Genomic DNA, 17,499 nt, shown 5'->3' with positions numbered 1-17,499 from the left:
GGCAACCACTCAAATATGTTCAGTAAACCAATGATAGGCGTCTGTAATGAGCAGTGGACTTTGAAGTATGTTCCCATCAAAATTCCCGATGGTTAATCAACATTTTACAGCATTTGAAGGACCTCATTTCATTTCATTTCAAACCTTTATTTATCCAGGTTGTATCCCATTGAGATCATTGATCTCTTTTTCAAGGGAGACCTGCTCAAGTAGGTTCCACATGAAACATTAAAAACATAACAGAGCAACAAAAGGACATCATACAGTAGCATTACAGGGATTACAATTTACATACTATCCACATGCACAGGTACCAACAGCTTCCGATTATTAAGGTCAAGTATAATATCATTATATGTAATAATACTGTTTTTGTATTGTACTGTACAGGTGGTCATTGTTCTCTGTGTTGTTCTTGCATGAATGAACTCATAACATTTCCACTTAGAGAAACTCACATTGTAATGCATTGTTAAAAGATTGTGATTATAATTAAACTTTATGAAATATATAATACATTATGACTCTTGAAAGAAACAATTATATTCTATACGTCTTTATAAGTGATTATAAAATGCTTAAGTGGTGGTTGTTGTAAAGTGTTATGCATATTGATTGGTTCTCATAACTATTATACAGCTCTGTAAGGAGATAATAAATCTAAATAAATATATTTATAATGCATTATTGACATATAAAGTGTACTCAAAACATTTTTGAAAGTCATTGCTAATGAAAGAGTTGATATGGGAGAACTACAGAAGAACAATATAAAGTTAATTACTTCCCTTCCCCAAGTGAAAGCAACACAGTGTGTAATTTTTACAAGAGAGTGTGTGTTTTTCAGCTTATATTGCAATCACAATAAACTCTCCCTCGCTGCAGCTTTTCTGTTTGTTCACAGCTGCTGTTTCCCAGTGGGACCAGCAGCTTTTAGGGGAGGAACACGTTCCCAAATCTCAAGCACGTTCCCACCTGCAGATCTGTTTTCAGGCTCACACACACTCCTGCTATGCACGCCTACAGCGTTAGATTACCAGTGTGACGTATAAGAAAGTGAAGCCTATCTTTACCCAAGAAGCAATTATGTCTTAGGTGATAAATGTGCCTGTGTGACATCCCGGCTGTCAGCATTGTTACGCCTCATCAACAGAAATCTCCGGGGCTCAGAGGGAGATCTGCTCCGGCTTCACTGCACACATCACTTCTGGTTTTGCTTGCAAAGCTTCTTGTGCTGAATGCATGAGAGCGTTTGAGAACAACACAGTATGCTAATGCGCTGTTAACGTATGGATCTCTGCTCTGCTGGGTCTCGGATCAGATGATATCCTCTCCGAGCACTTTTTATCTCGGTTTACTTTGAGATTAAAAGGAGAAGTGTGGGGTGATCAGAATGAATTGTCAACTCTGTTTGCATCTCGTCTGCTAGTTCGCCTCGGGGCAGAAGACCTCCAACGTAGTGCGAGGCGAGGGTGGTTTTATAAAAAGGTGTTTTTTCAGACAAGGTGGTTTTAAATAAGAGAGAAGAAGAAGTAATTACCATGTGTTGCTTCCCTGCAGATACGCTCTGCACAAACACCCCGACTGTTTTCATCAGACTCTCATTTAGGAGTTAATTTATCCTCCCAGCAGTGACTGGGGATGTGCTTTTGTGTGGGCAAAAATATTACAGAGAGTAGGGAAATTCATTTAGCAGAAGATAAATGTGGATCTCAGTTTTCATATCGTCTGGTGGAGGAGAAGGAGGAGAAGAAGAGGGCTCCCTCTGCTGGTTTTGACAAAAAAAAACATCTTTGGCATAAAGTGTATGAATGAAAAAAGGCTGAGAGAGAGGAAGTGGAAGACTGAGAACTTACAGAGACAATGTGAGTCAGGAAGTGTTGGCAGACGGGTTGGGATTCAGAGAGAGATGGAGATTATTCACTCTAATTCAGGGTGTTATTATTCACTCGGGATGAAACAGCCGTGTATCACCGTGGTAACGCTGTCAGTCCCAGAGCTCTGCCAAACCTCTGCATGGCACGCTGCTTTAGGACCACTGCCAGGTGTGTGTGTGTGTGTGTGTGTGTGTGTGTGTGTGTGTGTGTGTGTGTGTGTGTGTGTGTGTGTGTGTGTGTGTGTGTGTGTGTGTGTGTGTGTGTGTGTGTGTGTGTGTGTGTGTGTGTGTGTGTGTGTGTGTGTGTGTGTGTGTGTGTGAGAGATGAGGGAGAGATAATTTATTTTTATGCACATTTTACATTTGCCCATAAAAACCCTGATAGGAAATACGATCATTTGAATAAATCTTGAAAGATTACGACAACGTTTTATTCACTTGGTGTAAAAGCAGATTTATGGATGAAAGCAAAACGAGAAAGATAGAAACAGATTTAGGGAATAAAAGCTATATTTAGCTTTACTACTGTATACGCTTTTGTTTATACTTTATCATAAAAACAGGAGACACATGTTGCTCCTAATCTTCTGAGTGTCACTAATAAATCACTAATCACTCAAATAAGAGGATTTCCACTCATTATGACACTTTATACACTTACAGTAGTTGGCTTTTAGCCATGGGTGATTATTGTAATCTCCAACAGCTGATAGTAAGTGGGTACATTTGTTAAAATATTCAACCACAGTTCAATATTTATATATCTATATCTATTTAATGCTACTTTGTAGTTCTAGCCACTGCATTTTAGATGGAAATATTCAACCCAGTCTCACGGCATTTCGTGTTATTAGTCACGAAATTAATTTAATCTATTGATTCGTGTTCACCAACACGATTTTCACCTTTTTTTCGTGTCACACAGAACGATTTTAAATGCAATGTATTTCTATTGGTAGTATGTTTGGTGCCTGCAACACGTCTTGTTGTCCGGTCGGGTCTTGGAAGACCAGAAGCTGTGTGGTTCATAAAAACATGTTCTTACTCAATATCTTACCCTAAGCCTAACCCTATCCCTTTTATTTTAAATTGTATAATGTCTGAGTTTTTTTTGCCGTCAATGAGGAAAATAAATGGCTCAGAGCCTCAGAATACTGACATCTGGATTTTATGTCATCTTTTTTTCCTTCTAATTTGTTATTATTTACATTGCTTTTAAAATCGTTCTGTGTGACACGAAAAAAATTGCGAAATCGTGTTGGTGAACACGAATCAATAGATTAATTTCGTGACTATAACACGAAATGCCGTGAGACTGTGTTGAAATATTGTGCTTTTACTCCTTTTTAGCTCATTCATATGGCGAGTGACTGGAAAACAACCCTTGAACTGTTCATTTTAAAGTAAATATCCAAATCCTAACCAGCTCCTATGATCCCAAGACACTGAAAAACTCTGATGCATACTTATAGTGGCAGGAAATGACATAATGTCTGTTTAAAATAGACAAACTATTAACATGTTGTTAGCTTACAGTTGCTCTCGTCCTCCCTGTGATACAGCGACAGCATGAAGCATTAGCCGCTTTCACACCAAGTACTTTGCCGTACTTAGTTCCCAGCACTTAGTACCCCCATGGAACTAAATACAGATCGCGTTCACACCGGAATAAGTCCCTGAGGGAAGATTACGCAAATGAAGCCGCTTCTTCTTCTTCTGCTTTGGGTTTACTGGCAGGCCGCAAACAACTTCACGGCGTATACTGCCACCCGAAGTCCCCGGCCGGAGGTCCCCGGAGTTGGGGACTGGCTTCAGTAGAAGCTGCTGGGACTCCCAGCAGCTTCTACTGAAGCCTTCCGAGTAAATCGCCAGAACGCCGACACCTCCTCCGCGGGACTAATGCTAGTAATGCTAATGCCAGCAAATACAATGGCGGCTTCAAAAAACTTTTCTGAGTTTTACGGGGCGTGGTTTGCAATTCACCCAGCCAATCAGAAATTGGTACTTTTTTCTCCCCAGGAAAGTACCACCTCTCTAGCAGGGACTAAAAATGGGGGTAAAAGTTGCAGTGAACGCAAAATTCCAGGCACTATCGGAACTCAACGGGAAAAGTACTCCGGTGTGAAAGCGCCTAATGAATTGGCTAATCAGCTGGTTTATGCATTAGTATGATTGGTAGTTTCGAGCAAAGGCACCTTGAGTTTAAAAGATATAGCTCATCATTCTAACATTAGCTTTATGGTGGAGATGCACTTATTGTAAGTCTCTTTGGATAAATGTGTCAGCTAAACAAATGTATAAACTGTCATTATTACACAGATTCTCAGAGGATTTATCATTCGTTTGAGGACATGCTCATTGTGAATCTTTGTTGTTACTACACACACTCATACCATACACACACATGTCTACGATGTTCATTTGTATATTAGAAGTTGTGTCTGCAAATATTTGAAGATGAGATGAAAATTCATGAAGAACAGATGGGTTCTGGGGGAAAAGGTCTGATCTGAGGAATGCACATCCCAATCTCACAATCTGGCTCACTCTCTGCAGCCCTAAATAACACTGATCTGTTGCAGGGTATCCAAAACATAAAATGTATATTTATGTAATTGTGTGTATTTGTTTTATACTTCCAGCTCCATGTGATGCTGACGCCTTCTTCTGCCACAGCAACATGTGCATCAACAGCACGCTGGTGTGTAACGGCATGCAGAACTGTGTCTACCCCTGGGATGAGAACCAATGCAAAGGTGAGATGATATATATTTTAGAATCATAACACACTACGTTTGATTGTGTCAGCAACACGGAGAGCGACAGTGAAGCAGAGAGGGTTTACACACTGCTGGACTTGTATTATAATCCTTTACACACTTACAACATGTAACTGTGCAGGTGGAGGCAGTTTGGCGTCTTCTCTTTGTCTTGCTATAACCAGAAGGCGAAGTGCGCAGAAGAAAGTCAAACACTGTCCATTTGCAAAGTATAAGTATTTTGGGTTATTTTATTAAGATATTTATGTTGTGCTCTTCTCACTGGTTTTCAAGTGTTAATAATAATAATACATTTAATTTAAGACGCCTTTCATGACACCCAAGGACACCGTACAATTTGTTCAATAATATATGAGGTGAAAGCAACAGGACGTGTAATACAAAATGCTTAACTTAGCATTGATATTGTTATTTATAGTAAATCATATACTTTAGAGGATGATATTTGTTGTGCCAGCTGATCTGGTTGTTGGTCCAGGTCTTTGAAGCTGCTCTCTTTCCTCCTTGCCTCCAGGCATCAAGTACCTGTGTACTCTCTGACTTTGTGATACCATCAATTCCTTCATTTCCTCTGTAGTTTGATCCCTCTCTGCACTTTGAATTTTAAAGCCACTGGATCCATACATTGATCCCCAGAGTCTGCTGCTGGCAGCTCCATAATTCATCCTCTCACTGAGGATTTATTATTGCTGCTTCTTCGTTTGTATGCCATTCAATTAATTATCTGAGACGTGTGAAGACTCTGGGGAAGTTTTTCCTCTGCATTATATCGCCAATTCATTAATGTTCTTTTCCTCAACCTTTCATAACACAAGTACATACTGTAAGGTGGCATCTATACTGTAGCCCTAAAGCATCTCACACGTCCATGAATACAATATGTTTCTGCTGTTCATTACGCTGCTTGCAGGTCAGATGTGTTTTTATGTCAAACTAATGCATAAACACTAACTACCTCTACTACTGTGGTACAATTACCTTTAGTTTCTGTTAGGAAATATCACTCGTCCCCGGCTTGAGCTTCAATCTCAGGATCCATGTATTCCTGACCCTCTCCAGAATGGAAGTAGTCATCACATACAGAGCATCAACTAGTTCCTGAACAGTGTCCTTCACATGCTGATATCCAAGAGAGGGAGTTACACAGTCACAAGATGGAGGAATACCGGTTATTGTAGGAAATCATACATCCTATCATGTACAGAATACTAAGTTTGTTCTCAAAATGTTGGCTTTTTTCTCAAAATCCTGAATTTTTCTCCCAATCTCCAAATTCTGAATTTCTCAAAATCAGAATTTTTTTTCACTTTCTCTCAAAATTCTGAATTTCTTTCAAAATGTTCACTTTTTCTCAAAATGTCGACTTTTTTCTGAAAATCTCAGAATTCTGAATTGTTCTCAAAATTCGGACTTTTTCTGAATACTTAAAAATGTTAATAAGCCCTCTTCACCGGCTTGAGCTTCAATCTCAGGATCCATGTATTCCTGATCCTCTCCAGAATGGAAGGAGTCCTCACATACAGAGCATCAACTAGTTCCTGAACAGTGTCCTTCACATGCTGATATCCAAGAGAGGGAGTTACACAGTCACAAGATGGAGGAATAGAAAGCAGTATTCAATGTTTACTTCAGATTAGCTCCACGTCAGAAATGATCATGCTTGTCATATGTCTATCTCCATAGAGGCTGAATCATCATGTTAATCACATAGCTATCATATGCCTCAAACAGTCCTGATGCTCTTCTAGGTAATCATACATCCTGTCATGTACACAGCTACAGTTGGGATACCTTTGTTATCATGTGGACTCTGATATTGGAAGAGGACATTCAGTATTTTCCCAACAGTTGCTCTGCAGTAAACCTCCCTTCAGCCCCACAGTTACCCTTCCTCCCTGCATCTAACTCTCTCTTAAGCAGAGCAAATGACAAATTGCATCAATTAATTAAACCCTGCTATAGCTCACTCACACTGAGAGAGCGCTCCAGCCTACAGTCAGCGTTTGTAACCGTGCAGCATGAAGAGGCCGTGTTGCTCTCTCTCTCTGCACTCAGGCTCACCGCACATTGACTACATTTGTCCTCATTAGTGATAAAATGTCAGGTTTTATCCCTTTCTTCTTTACCCTTCTGATTGTAACCATTTACTGTCATTGAAGCTGCTGTGTTACATGTTCATACAGCATGTAAATGTCACAGACCTCCCCACAGACTGCCTCTCTTCTCTCATGACAAAAGACCGTAGCTTTGACCCAATGTGACCTTCTCTCCGTCCTTTTGATGTCATATGAAACTCACAGAGTCTTGTGCATGTGTTAAAAAATGTGTTTTACATGCAAGCTATAGTATCTATCTTTGAGTTGTTGCTAAGGAGGTCTTTATAACCTTTTGCTCAGCCTCACCCTCTTTGTGACTGTTACTATCATCATTACATCAACTGTGGCAGATTAACTTTTGAAGTTCTTGGTAGTATTTTTTAGATATCAGGTCTTCGATTTTGGACAGAGAACAAAAACTGAAATTAGCTTCACAGGCTCAGTTCAACGATTTTTCAAGAGAAAAGACAAGCACATGTCATGGACTCTCCACACATCTCAAAGTAAGCCCACTTTAGGATGTTTGATTTGCATTACCTGGAGCAAATATGCAATTATAAGAGTCTTTGCGTTGACTTTGTATGAAATTGCGCCAAAAGGTTTGGAAAATTTGCTCTGGGTTCGGTTTGAAAGCTTAATTTACTTGGGACAAATACCAGCTTCTAAACGATGGAGCAATACTATCGTTGCGCTAGTTCTGAATATGTCTTTTTTTAGCTTAACCTGTAAAATCACAGTATCATTTAGTATGAAATGCAGGTCTTGTAAGATAGTTAAGATGAGACATTGAACTCTAATGGTTGGAAGTTAGGATGGGTTGTTTTGAAGTGGATCTCGCAGTATTTTCGAATAGTTGTGCAAATCGAGGGTGTACCGTCTAGAAATGACCTGAAATGTCCCGGGAGGAACTGCTTGGTTTGGTTTCTACTGTAGTAGGGTAGGTAGCTAGACTAACACTTTTTCAGCCAACATGGGAGCAGACACAATGTTTAATCCATCCCTTTAGTTTCCGAAGACCTAAAAATAAGAAAGCACTTTACAAACTCTGAGAATAAGTCTCTTACTGAGTTACATTTTCAGTATCGCGTGGTGTTTAGCCAATGGTCGACTAACTGGGAATAGAACTGTTAGTTGTGTTCTCACATTGTGATGTATCAAGAATTTGCTCTGGGTTCGTTTGAACACTTCATTAACTTGTATTAAAGAGGACCTATCATGCAAAATGCACTTTTGTATGTCTTTTCTACATGAATATGTGTCCCCGGTGTTCCAGGGAACTCACCAAGTGTCAGAAAACACAACCCTCTCTATTTTCCTCCATACCCAAATCTCTAAAAAAGGGGCTGCAACAGATCTGATAAAAACTGATCCAGATTTGAACCCTGTCCTGACGTCAGGACGGTGGCGCTACGGCTATTGGGCCAACTCCACCAATCAGGAGGAGACAGCCACGGCCATTGCCGTTCGAAAGCGCTGGAGACGCTGTAGTACATATGCCAGGCCAGTAGGTGGTGCTGTTCTCACAGAATCTGCCCTTGCTAAAACAGAGCTAAAAAATGTCAAATTGAGCAAAATGAGGCATGGCTAAAATGCATGATCTGTTTGGTATTTTGAAAAAAAAAAGTATAAATATGCCTTATATAGGTATGGTCCTACACTATATTATTCAAATATAGCATGATAGGTCCACTTTAAGTATGGATGAAGACCAGCTACTAAACAATGGTTTTAAGTTAACCTGTAAAATCACAGTATCATTTGAATTGCAGGTCTTGTCTAGTTGGTTACCCTCGATTTGCAAAACTCTTGCAAAACAGTTAAGATGAGACATTGATCTCCAATGTTTAATCCATCCCTTTAGTTATGCTAAGGCTAGAAAAAGGTAAGCACTATCCCAACTCTGAGAATAAGTCTCTTACTGAGCTACATTTCTAGTCTCGCGAGGTGTTTAGCCAATTAAATAGAACTGGTAAAGTTGTGTTTTCACATCGTGATGTATCAAGCTCCCTCTCTGTTGTCTCTTCCTCTGCACAGAGAAGAGGAAAGCCAACATCTTGGACAACCTGAACAACACGAACGGCACCATCATCGGCGTGACGTGCTGCATCGTCCTCCTGCTGCTCATCGTGTCCGTCATCGTGCAGATCAAGCAGCCGCGCAAGAAGTACATCCTGCGGCGCGAGGACTTCGACCCGACGATGTTCCAGGAGGTGTTCGAGCCGCCTCACTACGAGCTGTGCACGTTACGCAGCGCCACCGCTAACGCCAACGCCTCCGCAGACTTAGTGGACCTGGCGGAGGACTTTGAGAACTACCACGCTCTGCGACGCGCCTCTTCGAGATGCATCCACGATCATCACTGTGGCTCCTCCTCAAACCCTGGCTCCGCCCACTTATCCCAGCTGTCTCTCAGTGGGCGAGGAAGCCGTGGGAACTTGAGTCGCGACGCCGCCACGCTGCTGACGGACCTCCCGCAGCAGAACATGGCGGTGCGCCCCCTGCTGCCGTCCTCTGGTAACAGACGCAGCATCCTGGTGATGAAGCACAGCTACTCACAGGAAGCGGCGGATAACGGATGCGACATGGACGACGAAATGGAGGAAGTTCCCACCACCAGCCACCGGCTCTCCCGCCACGAAAAGGCAGTACAGCGGTCAGTATCCATAGATTTCTGATGAGGAGAGCAGCAGTTAGCGATGGGGAAGTGTGTGTGGGATACATTTATTTTTATTTTCATTTTATTTTAGCTTCCTCATGTTTTTTTATAATATAATAAGCTTCTTTTTGTTTGCATTAACCCTGTTTTTTCTCCCCCTTTCTATCATTAAACATATTTTTTTCACAAAGGGCTAAATGATGTCCCCTCTTGCATGCTCATCACTGAACATGTCAAGCACCCCCTGCTAGTTTCAACCTTAAAATCATGATTGATAACCCTTTTTACTAAACTTTACTTTGAAATGTGTCAATACAGACCTAATTGTAAATGATATTAATGATATAATCAGTCCAGTTTTGACTGTTAATGCAAGGGCTTGAATCTGTGCCTCATTGTGATTAATAACATGCAAAAATATGCATTTCTTACTGCAAAAAATACTTATATGAAGCTCAACATTTTGGCATGAGGAAGATTTTCTATGAAGTAAACCAGTATTTCGCTCTGTACTTGCACCTTGACAGCTTAACAAGTAACGGTAAATGTTTAGGAGGTGTGCATATCGAGTAAACACGTTCCTGCATGCACTTCCTATGCGCTCTTTCCAGAGTGTTCTTGACTGTGTATTCACTATGTTCTGCATGCCAGGCTCCCAGAGACTAGCAACGCACCAATGAAGTGTATTTCTGTTCTGTAGCACAATGTGCATTCTGACCTCTCTATGCAAAACGAGTTTGATATTAAAGAAAGAGCCGTGACATTTCAGGTTCTGCCTCATTGGCTCTTTGAGCAAACATGAATCAGAGTACAACACAACTAGGGTCTAAGAGACAATCTCAAGGTAAGCACCCTATCAACGGACATCTCTAAATGTTGTTGTGTAGTCATCATCTGCCCAGTCAGTAATTATACTTTATGTAAGTTATCTTTTCCTTTTCTGTGATTTTTGCGCGGGTTGTTTTCTTGTTCATTTTCACCAAGATGGTTTTCTTGCTTGCGGCCATCTTGCCCTCCTTGTACGTTTTTTTTTTTTGGTGATGCTCCAGTTTGCTGTATGTCTCCCGAAGACATATCATCAGTGGATTTTCATCAGCATGGACTTTTTTCAATCATCTGTAGTTGAAGCTGTTATCGAACAATAATGTCTAACCTCTGCACTTCTCTACCTACAGAAAATCACACTTATCTTGTGAAGAAGCTTGTTAAATCCACATAAAAGCACACATTTATAACGCAGACACCTTACTGCGGAAGAGGATTAGGACTCATTGAGAAAAATGTGTTTGAGTTCTTGATTTAAAACTCACTCTGAGATTAAAGTCTAAATTGCTATATTGTAAAAGTTAACGGACATTAATCAAAAGTTCCTATAAATGTGTCCGTTTAGCTACCTAGGCCACTTTAAACCTCAAATACAAACTGAAATGAATTAAGAAATATATTCTGTCTTTATTATCTGAACTCTGACTTTAATCTCAGAACTCAAATACATTTAAAAAATATTGTTATTAAAAAAAATAACTCAGATTTCTGAAAACTCAAAGTGTTGACATTTGTCCCTAATCCTCTTCCGTACAATCCCACATGTTTTCATTCATCAAATCAGTGGGATGTTTGTGCACACACTAAAGAAAGCTAATTGAGATTATTTTAAAACCTTTTTAAACTCTGTAAGTATTTACTGATGAAACCTTTATGCCGAGTTCCTCTAGTTGTGCATGATTTCTGTCACTTGTAGCATTTGATTTTGTGTTTTGGTTTATTGTGAAGCATACAGCAGCATTTCTGCCTGTGTGTAACACTTCATGTGGATGCTCCATCGCCGTGCTTTCATGAAGAAGTAAGATAACAATACATTTAATATGCAAATATCAGCATAAAAGAGTTGCATTTCAGTGCATATTTACAAAATGTCTGCCGCTTCAAGCGTGCACCCAATGGAGCGATCACAGGAAGTGTTACCTGTAGTTGTGTCTGTTATTGTGAACAGTGTGTGTGTGTGTGTGTGTGTGTGTGTGTGTGTGTGTGTGTGTGTGTGTGTGTGTGTGTGTGTGTGTGTGTGTGTGTGTGTGTGTGTGTGTGTGTGTGTGTGTGTGTTGTGTGTGTGTGTGTGTGTGTGTGTGTGTGTGTGTGCTTATGTTCTCCATCATGTAGACTTCTTGAGTATAGTGCGATCCTGGATCAGTACGAACGGGCGTCACTGACATATGAGAAAGCGGAGCGGGGATTTACACCTGCATGATGCTGATGATGATGATGATGATGATGATGATGATGAAGGGACACTTTGACGAGAGGAGATTGAATATGTAATCATGTGATGAACACAAAGGACTAGATGAAACACTCACTGTGCTGTGAGACGCGTCAGCTCTAAATCCAGATTTATTTTGTCTCTCTGGAAAGAAATGGACCTTTTAGAATAAACATGATTATTGATTATTGATTATTAAACTCTAAATGTGTCATTATCATAGATCCCTCACTGAAATTAATGTAATAAAGTATATTAAAGTTACTTTGAAGCATGTGTTTTTCAAATGAATAGCATACATATTATGATTTTTAAAGATAATCTAGGATGATTTGTTTTATTGGAATTAGTTACTAACCTAATACAAATTAAAGCTAAAATAATTTTGATAACACTTCAAGGTTTGTGCATGCTTCGTCTATAGCCATAAACATTAATAAACTAACATTAAAATATAAAAAGCCCCCATTTACTAACACATACGTCAAAGTAGTGGAAGAAAAAGCATCTTTGCATTGCATGTTGAGAGTTGCACCATTTTCATTTTAACACCTTTTCAAATAAGTTGACTAACTTTTTGCACTTTTAGAATACTTGTTTTTTTTAATTACTTAAAGTCTGGTTGTCTTCTAACCTTCTTCTACTGTAGGAGCCTCTTTGTATGGAAACAGACTTTTATACTATAGGGCGAATTGATCGTTTTTACATTTACTCTAAATATCTTTCAGGGCTGATTTTACTGATGCTTTGTCAAATAAATAACAATAAAGCTTCACCTTTGTTTTATTGGCTTTTGCTTTTCCGTGTGTCCTCAAACTGTCAGCAGCACACACACATTTTATTTACTTGTTGCTTTATTAGCTTTAGAGGATTAGTTTCACCTAGCAGGACAATAAAAAAAGAGTCCAAATAATGGCCGGTATGTGACGGACAAGTTAATTGACTTTTGGTGTTTGCCCTCATGAGATTAACCCCACACACTCTGCAGAAAGGACGGATCAGCCACACACACACACACACACACACACACACACACACACACACACACACACACACACACACACACACACACACACACACACACACACTGCCATTGTCCGAGTTGTTTTCTTACTGTCAGTTTTTATGGTATTTACCATCTATGTGTGCATTTTTTTTTCTGTATTTAATGTCATGTATTATTTACATCCATGCTCGGCCATCTTCTTTTCCACTTTTGCAGAGACTTGAATAAAATGTTTATTTTCTATGCACATTGCACATCTGTGTGTTGTCTTTCTGTTTCGCCACGATATATATATTTAGAAAGCAACCCTCTTCTTAACTGCTATCTTGAACACACACACACACACACACACACACACACACACACACACACCGTCACAAAGTAATCTGCCAGCGTATAGACAGAGGCCGACAGCTCAGTAATTAGTCTGCACCAATTCGATCAGAGCAGCAGGAGATGGGAAAAGGGCCAGGAGGACAGACTCAAAGTAATAGTGTTTTCATTTCTCTGCAGATACATCAGACAGATGCATCATTCCTCTGCATCTTGCCAGCTTTGACAGCATTCGGAGCTAACCTTTTCTCTCCCATGCATCTTGAGTGAACTGAGCAACTTTACCAATGTAGAGTGTTGTGATGAGAAAAATGTAAAAGTAAAAAAAAAAAAAAAAAAAAAAAAAAGGTTTGTGATGTACGCAAGTTTGTCTTCTTTGCTTTGGGACAGCAGAGGTGCATTTCCCCCGAAAACCTGCTGGGAAAGACGAGCAGTGGATACATCTGACACGGGACTGAACGTGTGTTTTAAAGAGTACCTTTAATGTAAAGTGGTTCAAAACAGAATCAGGTTTTTTAATCATTTTATCACATTGCAGCTGCTGATTTCACTTTTATTTCCTATTCTGATGTCATCTCTTTACAGTAGAGTATCAGGTTGTTTTTATATCTAAACAAGAGACGCCTTTTTGAGAAGACGAAGAAACTGAATGTCTGAAACAAAGTGATGTTAAACCTCATAAAGCGTGATTCTACTGACCGTCCACTGCTGTTTATTTATCCCTCTCTCTCTGATGAATGTTATTTACTTTCTCTTTGGTCACACTTCACTTCATTGTGGTGTTTTTTAACCCCTTTACATTTGATTTGATAACAGAACATGCTGGATCAAATGTTTTCAATAAACTGATGTTTACTGATCGTTTGGTGATGATTGATTTTGTCAGTATCATACAATGTCTATTACCACTTCCCCCGAATGGCCATTATATATTACGTCAAATCGATGCAAACAGCTGACTTAAGAAACTGATATTTTAAAATGAGGACATGAGGATGTTTAATTTAATGTATATAAGAAAAAAACATAAAAAACAGATTACTTTAATTATTAAGTGATTACACGTTAAATATTCTTTAAATTCACATACAAATCCAGTTCAATTAGGAGTACTTTTAGTTATGTTGCATTTATTCATGTAAAATGTACCCTATATTAACAATGACGTTCACGATAAATGTACTGTTACATTTATTATTACAAATAACCATTTTAGATCAATTTTGATATTATTAAATAGCTTTATGCTATATATAACCTTTCAGCCGAGTCCAAAAAGTAACTGAATACACAATAGTAAACATATATGTTGAGGTATATTTAAATATCTAGAAACTTGTTCAAATATATATATTTGTTGGGTATATTGTGCAAAATGTTGATGATTAGATCTTACTGGTAAAAACTCAGTTTCCCATGAGTCCTTGAAATGGTGCGTGACGTCAACACTATGCGCCTCAGAATCATAAACACAATTTAACACAGATAGCACAGCATGTCAAATAGTTAGTGTGTTAGGTTGTGCATACACGACTAACAATAATTATTAACTTTATATTATTTGATCCTGTGCTCAGTGTGTGTGTGCGCGTGCAGCTTTAGCTAGTTGTCCGTGCTAAAGTACACACACTCTCACAGAGGACACACAGTAATCATGGCTTACACGCAGCTATTCAGAGCTTTGCACCGGACAGCGACACACAAATACACACACGTGAGTTTTCTCGTGCAGACACACCATGGATGTATAATAAGAGACACACACCGGAACGCGTGCACGGTGTCCGGTCTGACCCTCCAGAGGACCGAGGCTCCCCGGTTTTTCCTGCCCGTGCTGAGCTGCTTCCTCCGGGCACAGCGGGGGGTCTGTCTCCGCTCTGCAGCCCGGAACCAGAGCAGCAGCTCCGGGGACAGAGACCGCTCTGTGTCCCGGTATCCGAGTGGGAGCCCGGAGCCCTCCGCGGCTCAGAAAGGTCAGCAAATAGTGAAGAAGTTTTACTAGAAATATACTGTACTTAATTGCATTATAAGATCTGTTCCAACAGGTATTGCATTCAGGTGGACATGACATGTTAGTCTTGTCCTTTTTTCTTAATGTTTCCACACTGTGCCCTTTGCTGTAACATTGTACATGTCCCCACTGTGGGACAATTAAAGGATGTCTGATTTTAAATCTTAATAAAAAAACACATTCAAGGTAAGACAACAAGTAGCAGCATGTAATACTATAACATTGACAGAGTTGTAACACTCTCAAGTAGCAAGGTAGACAAAAAAGGGGACATCAAAACATTATATATTAATTATTTTATTAATTAAAGCAAGCACCTCTTTGCACAAGTACCAAAGTCATAGTAAGAGTCTACATTAACTGATTGTGAAATATATGTTGCAGTGATAGCGGCCGGCAGAGACTTCACCTACCTGATCGTTGTTCTCATCGGACTGGGAGTGACGGGTGAATACAAGAAGATTTCAGGCAGATTTATCATCTGAAGTTAAATAATGGATATGAGCATTAAAATGTGTTCTTTATGTTTCAGGTGGGCTGCTGTATGTGGTTTTCCAGGAGCTGTTTTCCACCTCGAGTCCAAACAAAGTGTACGGGAAAGCCTTCAACATAATCCGGTTAGACCCCGGGGTAAGAGTCGCTGCTGAGGAAAAAACTGCATCTCTTCCTAAAAGTTTAATAACTAAACAACATCTCCTGAAATGGTACAATACATTTTGTTTTTAGATAGTTCATTACTTGTTTGGTGTATAAAACATCTGTAAATAGAGACACATATCCATACTAGGTTCTCAAAGTCTGAACATGCCTTGTTTTTCAGTCCAAAAAGCACAAATATCCACTTATCTCCATATTTGAGAGGCTGAAAACAGCATGTTCTGCATGAAACGTACAACATTACATGGAAATACTTTTGACATTTAATCAATTATCAAAATATTTGATCAAATTCATTCTTCTTCTGTCGATTTACACATTAATTGAACAAGTCATCACAGCTCTAGTTGCACATAGATAAAAACATTTGTGGCATTAATTGGAATTTATGTTGTATTGTATGTTACCTCCTCTACGTTGATTTCAGGGCATATCTTAAAGAAGTCATCTGTTGAAAAGCAAAGTTTAAAAACATGTATGTGTATTGAAATTGTAGGTTGTTGGTGCTTTTGGGGATCCGATCAAGTGTTACGGGGAGACGACGCGCCGAGGGAGAAGGCAGCAAGTCAGGTGGGAGCTTTGTTCTTATTTCTAGTGAATATATTTTTCATTTGTACACATTTCTTTGTACAGTTTTAAATAGATTGGGTTATATATCTGTAAGCATCTGTGTGGTGGTTCTGCTTAGGTGTTACAGTGTTTTTTAACCTGTTTGTGTTTCCACCTCAGTCATCATGAGTTCCTGAAGGACGGAGTGAAGCATCTGAGACTGAAGTTTTACGTCGAAGGATCGGAGCCAGGACGCAAAGGGACGGTGCACACGGAGTCAAGAGAGGTTTGTTTTATTCATTTCCAAAGATGCACCATTTCATTACACAGATTTCCTCCAAATTGAGATACTGTTGTTATTTCACAGAATCCCAAAACTGGAAAATATGAGTTTCGTTACATAATTGTGGAAATGGACACCTACCCGAGACGAACCATCATCGTGGAGGATAACCGATAAGAAAGAAATAAAGATATGAGTGTCACTTCACTGAAAAAGTATTGTGGGAAAATGTGTTTGAGTTATTAGATAAATAGCTTAAGATTAAGTCTAAATGTCATTGACTATTAAAAGGTGTTGTGTTCAAAATCAACAGTTTTGGTTGATTTGAACTTTGCCACAACACTGGAGCATTTGGGAAGCACAGTCTCTTTCACAGGAAATGATCATGGACTCTTATGTGTTATTGTTTTGTAAATAATACACATGCTACACATTGTTTTCCTGGATGTCAACCTGTAATTAAAGATGCTTTTTGATTGTAATAAAAACTGTTTGTCTATTTTATGCAGACATACAAGAAAAAAGTTATCAGTGCTTTTATTCCGGGACAAAATGATGGATGAAGCTTTGATTCTTCAGCTTTATTGAATTGGGTGTATTTTAATTGGCATTTGAAGTGATTTTAATACAATATTTACCTTTAATAAAGTACTTGCTTATATGTGAAGTTTGTAATTTTAGAGATCCTGCTTTTTTATTAAATGTACATTGTTATTTTAGTCTTTGTTTAATACATGACTATGTGGTTGTCTCTTTTTAAATGGTAGACTGCAATACACACCAATGACCACTAGATGGAGGCAACGGATCGAGAGAGAGGAACAACCTGATATAACCCTTTAAAATAGTCTATAATTTATCATATATCATTGATTCTAAATAATAAACAACCATTATATATGAGTTGGAATAACTTCAAAAGGTATTTTGATGATATAAGGACAACATTAATGTAATACAGTCTTTTGATTTTGTCCCATTTTACCATTTTGTCA

The 17,499-nt window shown here is 39.1% G+C and overlaps 2 protein-coding genes across 3 annotated transcripts in view; both read left to right on the top strand.

Annotated features, from left to right (window-relative positions):
- The window catches only part of neto1l (neuropilin (NRP) and tolloid (TLL)-like 1, like), a 73,615-nt gene extending 59,750 nt beyond the window's left edge, over window positions 1-13,865 (top strand). The window contains exons 9-11 of one of the 2 annotated variants that reach the window (XM_034132446.1): window positions 4,519-4,632; window positions 8,787-9,405; window positions 13,185-13,865. In XM_034132446.1, coding sequence (XP_033988337.1) covers window positions 4,519-4,632; window positions 8,787-9,405; window positions 13,185-13,230 — 779 coding nt within the window. In that variant the 3' untranslated portion in view covers window positions 13,231-13,865. Of the gene's footprint in view, window positions 1-4,518; window positions 4,633-8,786; window positions 9,406-11,565; window positions 11,970-13,184 lie in introns of those variants that run through there. The other variant, XM_034132447.1, reaches the window with a different exon arrangement.
- Window positions 13,866-14,470: 605 nt separating this feature from the next.
- On the top strand, window positions 14,471-17,028 carry timm21 (translocase of inner mitochondrial membrane 21). Its single transcript, XM_034132469.1, has 6 exons — window positions 14,471-14,977; window positions 15,400-15,462; window positions 15,548-15,645; window positions 16,169-16,242; window positions 16,402-16,507; window positions 16,589-17,028. Exons 1-6 carry the CDS (start codon window positions 14,659-14,661, stop codon window positions 16,679-16,681), a joined length of 753 nt encoding a protein of 250 aa, XP_033988360.1. The 5' UTR covers window positions 14,471-14,658; the 3' UTR covers window positions 16,682-17,028.
- The last annotated feature ends 471 nt before the right edge of the window (window positions 17,029-17,499 follow it).

This window comes from Trematomus bernacchii, unplaced genomic scaffold (genome assembly GCF_902827165.1).
Source record: "Trematomus bernacchii unplaced genomic scaffold, fTreBer1.1, whole genome shotgun sequence".
Taxonomy (NCBI): domain Eukaryota; kingdom Metazoa; phylum Chordata; class Actinopteri; order Perciformes; family Nototheniidae; genus Trematomus; species Trematomus bernacchii.
This window is presented reverse-complemented; position numbering and strand designations above follow the sequence as displayed.